The sequence below is a fragment of the Benincasa hispida genome, chromosome 10 (assembly GCF_009727055.1).
Source record: "Benincasa hispida cultivar B227 chromosome 10, ASM972705v1, whole genome shotgun sequence".
Lineage (NCBI taxonomy): Eukaryota > Viridiplantae > Streptophyta > Magnoliopsida > Cucurbitales > Cucurbitaceae > Benincasa > Benincasa hispida.
The window spans coordinates 17944521-17958026 of NC_052358.1; the positions used below are offsets into that span (position 1 = coordinate 17944521).

The 13506-nt window shown below is 37.7% G+C and overlaps 1 protein-coding gene across 1 annotated transcript; it reads right to left on the minus strand.

Moving 5' to 3' along the window:
- Positions 1-309: 309 nt before the first annotated feature.
- Positions 310-1071, minus strand: LOC120088956. Its single transcript, XM_039046392.1, has one exon. The coding sequence runs from the start codon at positions 1069-1071 to the stop codon at positions 310-312; it is 762 nt and encodes a 253-aa protein (XP_038902320.1).
- Between the last annotated feature and the right edge of the window lie 12435 nt (positions 1072-13506).

Sequence of the window (13506 nt, forward strand, 5' to 3'; positions counted from 1 at the left end):
GTTGGACAGTGTACCAGGTGTTCTATTTTTCAATTCGGTCGCAAGCTGGCCCACTTATACCTCCAAATTCCTAATGGAAGATGCTTGCGATTGCATGAGCATATCATTCTTCTGTATGTATTCCTTAAGTAGTGATTCTAAGTACGATGAATTTGGTGTAGTGTTGGATGAAGAAGGTTGGTTGTGAGGTTATCTGTTCTGATAATTATTTTGACCTTGACCTTGGTTATGAAAACCTGGGAGATTTCCTCTATTCCCTGAATGATTGGTCTGCATATTCCTCTGGCCTCCCTGGTCAGTGTTTCCTCCCTAACTGAGGTTGGGATGATTCCTCCAACCGGGGTTGTATGTGTTGCTGAAGGGGTTATTTTGGATCGAGTATATGGACTGTTTGTTGGATGGGCAGGCTTCCACTGAATGAGCCTCTCCACATTGAATACAGCTTACTGCTGCCACTTGCGTCAATGCACTGGCTTGCGCTACATTCTGAGAAAGAGCTCCTTGATTTATGGCCATGGTTTGTACGAGTGAGGTGACTGTGGCCAGCGTGGTCATTGTATCCACTAGTACAATGGCTCTGTTTGTTTTTCTTCGTTCCGTACCTCTGCCTCCGTATCCGTCATCAATCCAGTCATTTGTATTTTGCGATATGTAATCTAGGATACCTTTTGCTTCAGTATAAGTTTTATCCATAAACCCTCCTGTCGCTGAAGCATCTGCAATTGCTTGCGTTGCTCTATCCAGGCCATTATAGAAAGTTTCCACAAGGACGCAATCTGGAATCTCAATATGCGAATAGTTCTTCACTAAACGTTGAAAGCGCACCCATGCGGTGCTCAGAGTTTCATTTTCTGCTTGTTCGAAATTTAGTGCTTCCCGTCGTATTCTCGCGTTAACGGCGAGAGTGAAGAACTTCTTCATGAATCTTTCTACCAACTGATCCCAGGAGTTAATCTCGTTTGGCTCTAAAGAATGGGCCCACTTCTTGGCTTCATCTCTGAATGTGTAAATAAATAGGTAGAGTCTGATGCCTTCTGATGTCACGCCAGGAATGGAGAATGTGTTGCACATCTCGACAAAACTGGTGAGATGTGCATGTGAGTCTTCTCATTGCAAACCTCCAAATTGACCTGCGTTTTGTATCATCTGGAGCATAACAGGTTTAATTTCGAACCTAGCCTTTTCTTCCACCGTAGGTTTGGCGATACCCGGTGAAAAATCATATAAATTGGGTGCCGCATAATTCCTCATAGGAATATTGCGATCAGTAGCCAAGAAGACTGGGTTTTGCGGCGCCCAATTCATTCATTGATTTACTTCAGGCCTTTCATTGTTGTTGTTCGCCATATCCCTGCGTCGCCTATTACGATTTTGGCGTGCTCTCCTACGAAAAGTTCTTTCGATTTCTGGGTCGGCGTTGAATTCTGGATCCGTTCCAGTACTCATGCACCTTCAGTTGCTCTTCGCTTAAGCACACTGTACTCCAGAAATCTATCCTACAAAATATCACAAAATAATCAGCACTAAAGTTGTCAATCCCCAGCAACAGCGCAAAAAACTTGTTGCTTTGCGACAGATGTAATGCCACCGCAAAGATTGATGATAATGATGATATGTGTTATATGTTATGCGATGCGTTATCTTAATCACGATTCCAAATAATATATGCGATACTACAAAATTCACTGTAGAATGCGTTCATGTAGTTTATGTATGTCACAAGTTTTCTTGCGTTGAAACCAAGTATAATTCCACCGTAAGTTTCTCAGAGTACTTCAAGGTCGAACACGGGGATTGCTATATTAATGCGACGATGATATGATATATGCGACCATAATCAAATTAATGTTGTGACGTGCTGAAAAGTAAATTACGATGATAAACGAATAAATAGGTAAAGAGTAAGATGCGATGATAAATGAATAAACAGGTAAAGAATAAAATGCGATGATAAATGAATAAGCAGGTAAATGAATTTGAAGTTGTGCAAAGTGTGTGTGAAGGAATGCGATGGCAAGTCTTGTGAATCGAATCAGAGTGAGAACGGGTTTGGGGAAAGAACATTGCAAGTTTGTCGATCTTGTTAAGGACGCAACTAAGGTTCCGCCTTCCCTCGGCTTACACGTCTCAGTGATTGCTTGCATCACCATATCTCTATAATGATCAGGGATGAACAAATGCAAGGTTGTTTCCATCTCTGGAAATACTTCTTGCTTTAATTAACGCATTCTATCAACCTGAGGTGGAATAACATCTTCACTTCTGCTCTAACAGGTGAAGATGCCATTGAGCATGCGTTAACTAAACTTAGTTGACTTCTTCAACATGGATTGACTTACTCGCTCAATCATTTTCCCGCACCTTGGAGGTTTAGTTACTCATGGTGAGAGAAATGGAAGATGAATGTGTTATGGTGAATAGAGAGTTGAAGATGAACATGATAATGATATTAACTGGTAAAGATAAAGCATTTGTTACAGAGATATGAATGAAAGACAAGAAATGAACAACAATCGATGAACAGAAAGTAAGAATAAATAAGAGCAGTGTGTCAATGTCTTGGCATGAATCCCGATCGGAGCTATTTTGCTTGCCGGTGTGATGGAGGAATGAGGTGGAGAACTTCCTTCTCAGGAGAGTTCTTGAGGGAAGAGTGTATTTTTCCGTGTGATTTTCTTCTCTATGTCTTCTCCTCCTTTTTCTTGCTGAGTATTGATGTTGCTATTTATAGACCTTAGCACCTCCTACGTCAGTGGTCCCGCTCTAAAAAGTTACTTTTTCCTGTCGAGGCTTGGTGGGAATGTCTGCTTTGCTCCACATTCTGTTTATCAGGTCATACATCAGAAAAGCTGTACAATTTCAGAAATCCCTGAGAATGCATTGCTCTTTTTGTCCACGAGCAATCATCGCATGCGGTGATACCTGTTACCTGCAAAACAAAGATTTTGACATCCTTTTTGCCATCGCAATGCGGTCAGCGGGTGTGTTTATGATATATTTACAATTTTTGCGTTTCTAAGCCAATTTTAATATATTTGACGCAACTTTTCCTTCCTATTGCCGCATATTCTAAGCAAGATGATATAAATAACTTATATTTCTACAAGTTATCAAGACTCAAACTGCAGTGGATCGACAGTTAGACATGAGTGCGGTGATTGGTAGATGTCAAAGTACATGGGTTAGAGAGAGAGACCGAGATTAGACCAAAGAAGAAGAAGAAAAAGTAGAAGAAAAAGAAGAAGAAAAGTGTGTAGGTTATAGGGAGAGACCGAGATCAGATCGAATAATGAGAAGAAGAAGAACACGAAGAAGAGGGAAGATTAAATTTTGTTATTTTGTGTCAATAGTTTCCCTTATTTTTCTATTTTTGAAAATCATCCATTAAAATTGTTGATACCAATTCATTCCAATTTAATCAATATTATTGACTATTGGGATGAAATCTCGAGTGGAAGCGTGTGAAAGCATTGCATATCGTTAACCGATTTTTAAGAAACAAAAACAGTGTTCTAAAACAGAATGTAGAAGGATAAACACATTATAGTCATGTTTTAGATGGAGGGAAATAAGAAGGAAGAACCATTCTTACCTTTGAATATTCCCGAGCTCCTAGAACGATCCTCTCACTTTTCCAACGAACACGAACGTCTCCTCGAATGATATTGAACACGACCACGAGAATAAACGTGTTATTCTTTAGGATTTCGATAGAAGGATAGGTGATATCCAACTATTGGAAGAGGGTGAAGAAGGGATAATTCCTTAGAAATAATATAGATGATTTCTTTAGTGGCAAGGGTAAAAATTGCAAAATCAAATATTGGCCTAAAAGGGCTATAAGGAATATTTTATATAGAGAAGGATTAGCCCATTCTCCAAGTCTTTCCCCAATCTATCATTGTGCACAAGTAATTAAATATCACTTATTTAATTAATTAGAATATTAATTAAATAACCATTTATACATTAAATTAGACTTATTTAATTAATTAGAATATTAATTAAATAACCATTTATACATTAAATCCAATTTAACGTATACATTTAATTAATATAAACATCATATATGTATGAGCAACACCTCTCTACTAATCAATTAATTCTTTGTGAGTCTAATTCACTTAAATTAAATATTTGAATCTCATTTAAATGTTTATTTCCAACTTAATATAAATTATGGATCACATCCATAATCATTTACATACTAATCATACTAATATACGATTTCCTCAAATTGATTTGAATAATTCAAATCATTATTCTTTAATATCTTTTAGTGAGCTCACAAAGGAACCTGGTGGACCTGCAGATCAGAAGCTCCAACGATATGAGATTAATTGGCTAAACTCATTAACCAAATTAATCAATATTCATTAGTGTGGGTACACTCCACTAAAGACCCACGACTGCACTCTTCTCACTGTAGACATATTTCTATGTCCACGGATATAGACCAATAACAGCAAGTTAGTCCTTCACAGGTGTTCATAATGCCAACTGGATCAAATTACCGTTTTATCCTTTGGGTTACCTTTGACTCCTTAAGTACTAGTGCTTCTCTAATGAACAACATGTTTATGGTCCAACCAATAAATATAAACCCCTCTTGGACAAATGAGAGAGTCCATTTGTTCAACTCTCGGAGACACCACTTAAGGGAACACTCATTTACTTACCTTGAAGTCGGGAATGAGTGAATTCCATCTTGTATTATTATGTTCCCAACTCCTCACTCGGTATTGTCCCCAAAATGGTAGGCTTATCAAGTCGGACAACTAGCCGCTCTCACTCTTACAAATAAAAGGACAAATCCTTGTGAACAAGAGTTCATAATACACTCAGGATTAAGACTAAGTTGCCTAGGTCATCTAATGAGTAGGATATTGTCCACATAAAGTACTAAGAAGGCTACTTTATCGTTGATGATTTTCTTGTGGATACTAAAGGAAATCAGACATGAGAATTTTCATGAGCAGCGGAATGATCGTTCCAAATTCCATTCGTATTTGAACATACACAATTACAATCAAGAAACAGAAACATATTGGTTATGCACAAAACGAAATTACAGCATGCTTTACATAAAATCAAGGGATAGAATTGTACATACCTTTGAAGACTCATATTCAAACTCCTTCGATCACGAATGCTCGATCAATCTCTAAGACTGTAACACACGAATGCTCGTCCACCATGACCGCAACACAGCACGATCATAGCGATCTCCAAGATCACTAACACAGTAAACGACCTCCAAATACCTCGAACTATGTCGAGTTGAGTGCGACACCACCACAATGGCTACCTTGGTATTCTCAGTGTGAGAATCCAGAAGTGTGGGCTCTTTGTGGACTTGGTTAGAGGAAGAGACTGGAGGAATAACAATCATGTAAACGATTGAGCAAGTGGGAGATGACAAAGGTCTATCGTATAGACCATGCCTAATCGTTTTACAAATGTTATGAGATCGTTTAGCAAAAGTTCCGCGATCGTTTACTAAGGCCAACAAGTGAACTATCGTGTAGTGTCACTCTATGATAGTACAATATCTCTTCAGCTATCGTTTAGTGAATCTAATCCATTTGACAGCCAACTGTGAGTAATTCCAAGAATGGAAAATCTCAATTCAACAACTTTAGCAAATCTTCTAAATTTGGGGGGGGGGGAATTCTTTTACCTCACGGTTACCATGAAACCACCAATAACCTCCCACTCAATTTGTTATTAGAGAAAAGAGATAATTATCCAATAATTAATATTATTATAAATATATATGATAACCAACTTACCATACTATATTTATAACCTATAGTTTTAATATTTTATCTCATAAAATATAAAAACCATAGTTTTTTTTTTCTATTTCATGGTCCTTAATGTAAATCTCATTTACATTAATCCTCCACTTGATGTATCTCATACATCACACCGATCATATAATCGAATTCTCCTCTTGTCAATTTGAACATTTCAAATCAACACCAAGAACTGATTCTCAACTTGAATCCATTGAGCTCCCAAGGGGACCTTATGAACCTGTAGCTCGAAGCTCCAACCGTACGTGAATAACTGACTAAACTCTTTAGTCACAGGATCCACAATTCGTTAACTACCAAGCACTCCACTAAAGACCGACAGTTGAACTCTCCTTATTACAGATATATTATGTGTCCATATCAACCAATCAATAGTGCGATAACCCTTCACGGATCACTCGTAAGTATAGTTGGGCCAATAACCGTTATGCCCCTGTAGTTACATCTAACTCCTTAAGTACCACTGATTCCTCTGAACATAAGTCATAGTCCTACTATGACTGAGTCCTCTCTTCTGAAGAGAAGTTGTGGCCACTATGTTCAAGGCTCAAAATCAACCCTTAAGGGAGCAATCTATCTATTTACCCCTGCTTCGGGGAACGATTGAATTCCATCTTGTGTAACTGAGTTTCCAGCTCTCAAATCAGATAAATCCTCAAAAAGGTAGATATGTTGAGTTGGCAATCTGGCCACTCTCACCCATACTAATCAAAGAACCACCCTCAAAGGCAGGAGTTCCCAAAACACTCAGAACTGAGGTCATGTCAGCTATGGTCGTTTAGGTGAGATGTAAGTCTCCAGTATCAACGACGTTATATACAGAGACGAATCATCTCATGGTCTGGTCTTGTACAAACTCTTTGTATAGGACACCCACGCTCGCATGTCTCCACATGAATGGTTAGGATCTACCATCTGTAGTAGTTCACAATACTTGCAAACCTCTACAAAGTGAGCCGTACCTGTAGTGTCACTAGGATCAGGTATCCTTCCTTAATCCTTATACTACAGACCTATTTAGGTTATCACTTAAGGCATGATCCACTTGTATATCTCATATACATGCTTAAGTCTATATACAATAACCATGGAGCTTTGTTTATTAGATATGAGTAAATGTCAGATAAAATAACTCTTATTTTATTCATAACAATGTATACATATTACAAACTATGAGACTCTGGGAGAATTAGGACACCAATCCCAACAATCTCCCATTTGTCCTAATGCCTCGGGAGACTAATGTACAATACAAGATAAATACATGTACAATATACAATAAACTAGGGCATACCTCAATATCATCTCCCACTTGCCCTAGACAAGATGTCGCATGTCCCGTAGACCCAGACTATCTAGGTGACCCCTTGAACACTTTAGCCGTGAGAGCCTTTGTAAATGGATCAGCAACGTTGTGCTCTGACGCGATCTTTTTGATTATCACATCACCGCGATGCACAATATCCCTGATCAAGTGGTATTTCCGCTCTATATGCTTGCCTCAACAATGACTTTGAGGTTCCTTCAAATTTGTTAAAGCCCCATTATTATCACAATAAAGAATGATAAACAAATTCATATTTGGAACAACTTCCAAATCCGTAAGAAATTTCCTCAGCCAAACAACCTCCTTAGCTGCTTCACAAGTGGCTACATATTCGACTTCCATAGTGGAGTCTGCGACACATCCTTGCTTGATGCTTCGCCACACTACAACCCCTCCATTCAGAGTGAACATTGACCCCAATGTCGATTTACGAGAATCTCCATCGGTTTGAAAGTCAAAGTTTGTGTATCTTGTAATGATCAAATCCTTATCTTCATACACGAGCATGTAGTTCCTCATTCTCCGAAGATACTTGAGGATCGTCTTGACTGCCGTCCAGTGATCAAATCTTGGATTGGACTGATAATAACTGACAATCCCTACTGCATAGCAAATGTCGGGTCTGGTACACAACATTGCACATATTAAGCTTCCAATAGTTGAAGCATAGGGAATCCGTCTCATCTCCTCAACCTCTTGAGGTGTCTTAGGACATTGATCCTTATACAATACGATTCCATGCTTGAAGGGTAATAAACCCCTATTGGAATCATGCATCCTGTACCTGATCAACATTTGATCGATGTATGATGCCTGAGACAGGGCTACCCTCTTGTTCTTACGATCCCGAATAATTTAGAGAGCGTATTGTGCCTCACCCAGATCTTTCATTTGGAACTGGGCAGCTAGCCATTTCTTAATGTTAGTCAGAAACCCTACATCATTCCCAATGAGTAGGATATCATCCATATAAAGTACCAGGAAAGCTACTGAGCTGTTGATGATCTTCTTGTAAACACAAGGCTCATCAATGTTCTAATAAAAGCCAAATGATTTGACCACACTGTCAAATCTAATGTTCCATGATCTAGACATTTGTTTCAGCCCATAAATGGACCTATTAAGCTTGCAAACTCTTTGCTCTTGATCTGGAAATATGAACCCTTCTGGTTGAGCCATGTAGATGGTCTCCTCAAGATTCTATTAAGAAAGGCAATCTTGACGTCCATTTGTCATATCTCATAATCATAAAATGTGGCTGTGGACAGGAGTATCCTGATAGACTTGAGCATGACAACATGTGAGAAAGTTTCCTCATAGTCCACTTCCTCAACCTACGTATAATCGTTTGCCACGAGTTTAGCCTTAAAGGTTTGCACCTTTCCATCTACACCTCTCCTTCGCTTATAGATCCACTTACACCCTATAGATCTTACCCCATTAGATGGATCCACAAGCTTTTAGACGTTATTGAAGTACATAGACTTCATTTCCTAGTTCATGGCTTTAATCCATTAATCCTTGTCAACATACTTCATTGCTTTCTTAAAAGACAATGGATCCTCGACCCCATCATTAGAAATGACGTTATGGACTTCAGTCAAACCCATGTAGTGATCTGGAGGGTTCAAAACCCTTCTACTGCATCGAGGCAGTCTCAACTCTTGAGCTGGTTGACTAGATGTACCGAACTCAATAACTCTTATTGATCTGTCAGTCTGTTCAATAACTCTTGTTGAACCCTTAGTAGTCTCAGTCTCACTAGAAATGTCATGTAAAACGAGCTTACTTCGTGGCTTATGATCCCGGATGTGGTCTTCTTCCAAGAAGATAGCATTTATAGAAACAAACACTTTGTTCTCACTCGGATCATAAAAGTATCCACCCCTCGTTTCCTTGGGGTAGCCTACAAAGAGGCAAACTTTTAAATGTGGTTCCAACTTTTTCGGGTTATCACTACCTGATTACTGTTATGATGGTGAAGACATTTGGTTGACCGTTAGCCCTCTTATATGATTCCATATAGTAGAGTGGCATCATCCAGATCGTGTGTTGAGATAGTTCGGTCTGCGATAAACGATACCTTTGTTGTGCTATACACTCCCAACACTACACCAGATTGAATTGAAGAAGGTAAAGCACGACCAAGTCCGGCGTTGAATTCATGTGGAATATATACCTACTGGCATGGACGACATGAACGTTGTGCATAGGGAGAAATAATAAATGAGCCAGCTGTATCAGATGACTACGTTCCTGGTATGATTCAATCATGAGGCAATTTATCACACCTGACACGCTTACTATTACTGCATGGTAAGAGATTTAAAATCAGAAATTTTCCAAATATTGATATGAATATTGTTTAATATTTATTTTTCTCGTACAGAATAATTTTATCGAAATGTACAAAATATTCAGTACAACACAATTTACCAAATTGGATTCAATGTGTCACCAAAACATTGGTCAACATAGAAAGTATTAATATTGCTAACATGATCGAAGACATATTCCTCGTAGACGAAAACGACAATGGTAAAGCTAATTTTAGATCACATGAAGACAACCCCATGTGGGTAAGGGTCAGGGGGGTCGTCTTTAAATTTCAATGTAAACTTCTATTTTCAAAATAAAAAACTAATTGTAAATCTTCTTTAGAATCATGATTTTTTTTTTTAAAAAAATATGAGTGCATAATAATTATGTTTTTCATTGTAGATTAATATATAATTAAGTTTAATAATGAAGAAATTGTGGACCTGGTCCACGAGTCTTAATATTGTTGTACATCTCCGATTTAAAAAAAAAGTTAGACAATCGATTTTTTTTTAAAAAAAGTCGTGACCTGATCCACGAGTCCTCTTCAACCGGTTAACCAACTGAGCCGATGTGGTGCTGACTGGATTAAATGCTAATCGTGTACCCCGTACACGATTTCCCTTCATACCAAAACTACCCTATTTTTGTCAATACTTTCCATTCCACCAATTTTTAAAAATACTTTCCCATGTACCCCATTTTGTCAATAGTTTGAAAATCCACAATATTTTTTAACTTGATCCGTAATATTTTATTTGATACAATATAAAAACTATAACTTATGTATTATATTTGATATAACATTAGTTATATAATAAGTTAGTTATTATATCTTATTTAAATTAATTTGTTTTATTTTAATTTAAATTATTAAAAATAACTTCTCTCCCCTTTTCTCTCTATTTTTCAGACGTGTGGTTAGTGGTTACGGGAGATGAGCTATTCTTCTTCTTCTCTTCACGAGAAGGTCTGGGTGTTGAGTTGTTTTTTTTTTTTTTTTTTTTTTTTTTTTTTTTATAATTTTACAAAACTCCCTACAAAACAAAAATCTCCTTTCTAAATCTTTCTACCTCTTCCTGAAAGATCATAGAGCCCACATCTCCCGTGATTCTCAGCCCCTACCGAGAATACGAAGGTCTCACTTGTGGTGGTGCCCTTCTTAGATTACTATAAGTTTTTGGAAGTTTGGTTGACGAGAGGAGGAAATTCGCGAAGGCATCGATTCTTCAAGGGTAAGTCTTCTCTAACCCTTATTCTTCCTTTAATTCTTCAAAGTATGCTATAAAATTATGGTTATTTGCATTTTTTTTGTTCTGTGAATTTCAATTATGTGTAACATCGAGAATTGGGAATGATCCCCGCTTCCATAATCGAACTTCACGGTTCCTTCAGTTGGAATCAAAGCTAGGATCTTTTGTCCCAATTTTTAATTTTCCATAATGCTCTTACAGATTTGGTGGGTTGCATTCTGTAATATTGTTCATATTGATGAATTTTATGGAAAATATTATGGTTTGCAATTTTTTGGATGTCTGCGGGATTGGATTTTAGATTTATTGCTTTTTCTTTACAAATTAGTTTGTAAGGGCCCGATGTTTTGGCCATTTAATTGCAATAGAGTCTGTAATTTGAAAGTTTTGAGTCGTTCGTGGTCATTCCGATGAGTTTCTGAAGAAAATGAGGCCCAAATTGAAGAAGGTTCGATGAATTCGTAAGTGTATAGTGGCTATTGTAGAGTAGTGTTGCAACGTTGTGCCCTAGCGTTACAACGCTGTGAGCGACGAATGGAAATTTTTTTTGTAGCGTTGCAACACTCCGAGACGGATTTTTTTTCCATTTTGCGTGCGATTCTGATAGCTCTAAATAAGAGTTATTATTTCTAGCTTAATTTGGGCTCATTATCATATTTTATGTGTTTATTTTCCTATTTTGTAAGTACTGAGCAATCAAGAGGTAGAATTAATCATTTGGTGAAGAACGGGGTTAATTTGAAACAATTTGGAGTTGATTTGAGCACTCAGGCTTCAAAGGAGTTGAAAACACCAAAATACCCCTATCAGAGCGTCACAACGCTCATAATTTGCCTAGGTCTAATGCTCGTGCAATGCTTGGAGGTAGTAGATCGTGATGTAGGGGAGTGTTGCAACGCTGCCCCGAGTGTCGCAACACTCTGAAGTTAGAACATCGCCACCATTACAATGCCATGTAATGCTCCAACCCAATGCTATGCGACAGAATGCTCAGTGTTGCAACGCTACAAACTTTGACGAACGGAGTTCGGAGCGTGCGCACGAGATAGCGTTACCCCTAGCATTGGACTTCTGCCTCGACGCTCCCTTTCAGCCGTTTCAGCATTACAACGTTAGTTCTAGCGTTACGATGCTATCCTAATTTTCTATAAATATTCCTCTTCAGTTTTAGGTCAAAACAGGCTAACTTTTGGAGGATGAACTGATGGAGGCCGAAGTATAACTTCAATCTTCTTTCTTTCCCTTCAGATTTTAGTATCTTTAGGTTGGTTTTTCTTTTTATTTTGGGTTGTAATCGATGGATTGGATGTGTATCTCGGATTTGTCTATGAATTAAGAGGTAACTCCTATCTAATTTGTTTTGAGCAGGAATCCTATGTTTATTTTCTTGAATGTTTTCTAATTAATTTAACTGAATTGTTGTGAACTCTTTGGGATGATTTGATTGAATTTTAATGGAAATTTTATAAATTGATCTGACAAATTAATTTATCAAAATTCTTGTTTGCAATATCGTCATAGCCTATGCAATATTGATTGATTTAGTTGCATGTATTAGGATCACATGTTTAGGGTCTAGACTTTTTCTGACCAAATGTATGTATGCCCTAATATAATCTTTTCCAAATAAATCATGGTATAAGATATGGCTTTTCTGGCTTGTAGTATGTCTCAACAATTGAACCCTTTCATAATGCAATTCAATTTTAACTTGTATGTTACTAAGAAGGAAGAGTTGTAAATTGAATTAGGACTAATTTGGTTTAATGTCGAATTTGGCTAATTGGGCTATTAGACTTTCTAATAAGTTGAGAGGTTGACAGATTCAGTGTAATTAATTGATGACTAATGAAAGAAATTGCATAGGAAACTCTCTTTTGCTCTAGAAATTAGATAGACTCCTATTATAGATTATGTTACCTCTTTATTTTAATTTCACGCATATATCTCTTCCACACAAAACCCCTCATTTATCGCTCTAGTTAGAAAATTAATTTAACGAAACAAATCGTGCTTCCATGCGGATCGACTCAGACTTACCACTGTTGCTACGTCTTTGTAGTGATAGGAGTAGTTCGGTATTTACAAATTTTCTTTTGATCAAGTTTGAAGCTTATTAACGACGTAATTTTTAGGCTCTGTAGAAAATGGCGTCGTTGCCGGGGAAGCCATTGACGTTTCGATAGTTAAATTTCTAGTTAGAGTATTCTTTTGTTTTTTATTTGTTTTCCTTTTTGTGTCAGTATTTTAAGCATGGACAGATATCGTCAACAAAGATGGGGACAATCGAGTGGAGCATCTCGACTTAGTGATGAGGTTTGTGACCTTTGAGGTCAACTTGCTAAGTTAACTTCTTTGGTTAGTTAGTTGGTTGCAAGTAACTCGTAGCAGGTGCAAGCGTATAAGACTGATCACCCTGAGCAAGCATGCCCAAGTTTGCAGTGGAGTCCTACGCCACGAGACTACTCCATGGGAGGGTATCTTAGTTATATAAGTGATGATTTTCATCGGCCAAAATGAGAGGAGTCTTATGGCTATGAAAACCTAGGATGGGACCAGTTCCACTATGATTCACACCCTGCCTCATCCGACATGACGATGCATGCTCTACCCGTCGACTCAGGTATGTCATTAGAAGATGTGATTAGATAACTTGCTATTAACAATATTGTTTTTAAGTAGGAGATCTGCGACCTCCAAGAGAGCTTTAGGTTTCAAACTGAGGTTGGAGCTGATCTTCAGAGTTTAAGAGACTCAGACACTCGATCTTCTGATTCAGTTAAGAGAA

Excerpts from the sequence above, each read along its gene's own strand:
- LOC120088956 (XM_039046392.1), bottom strand. The coding sequence starts at position 1,071 with ATGTGCAACACATTCTCCATTCCTGGCGTGACATCAGAAGGCATCAGA.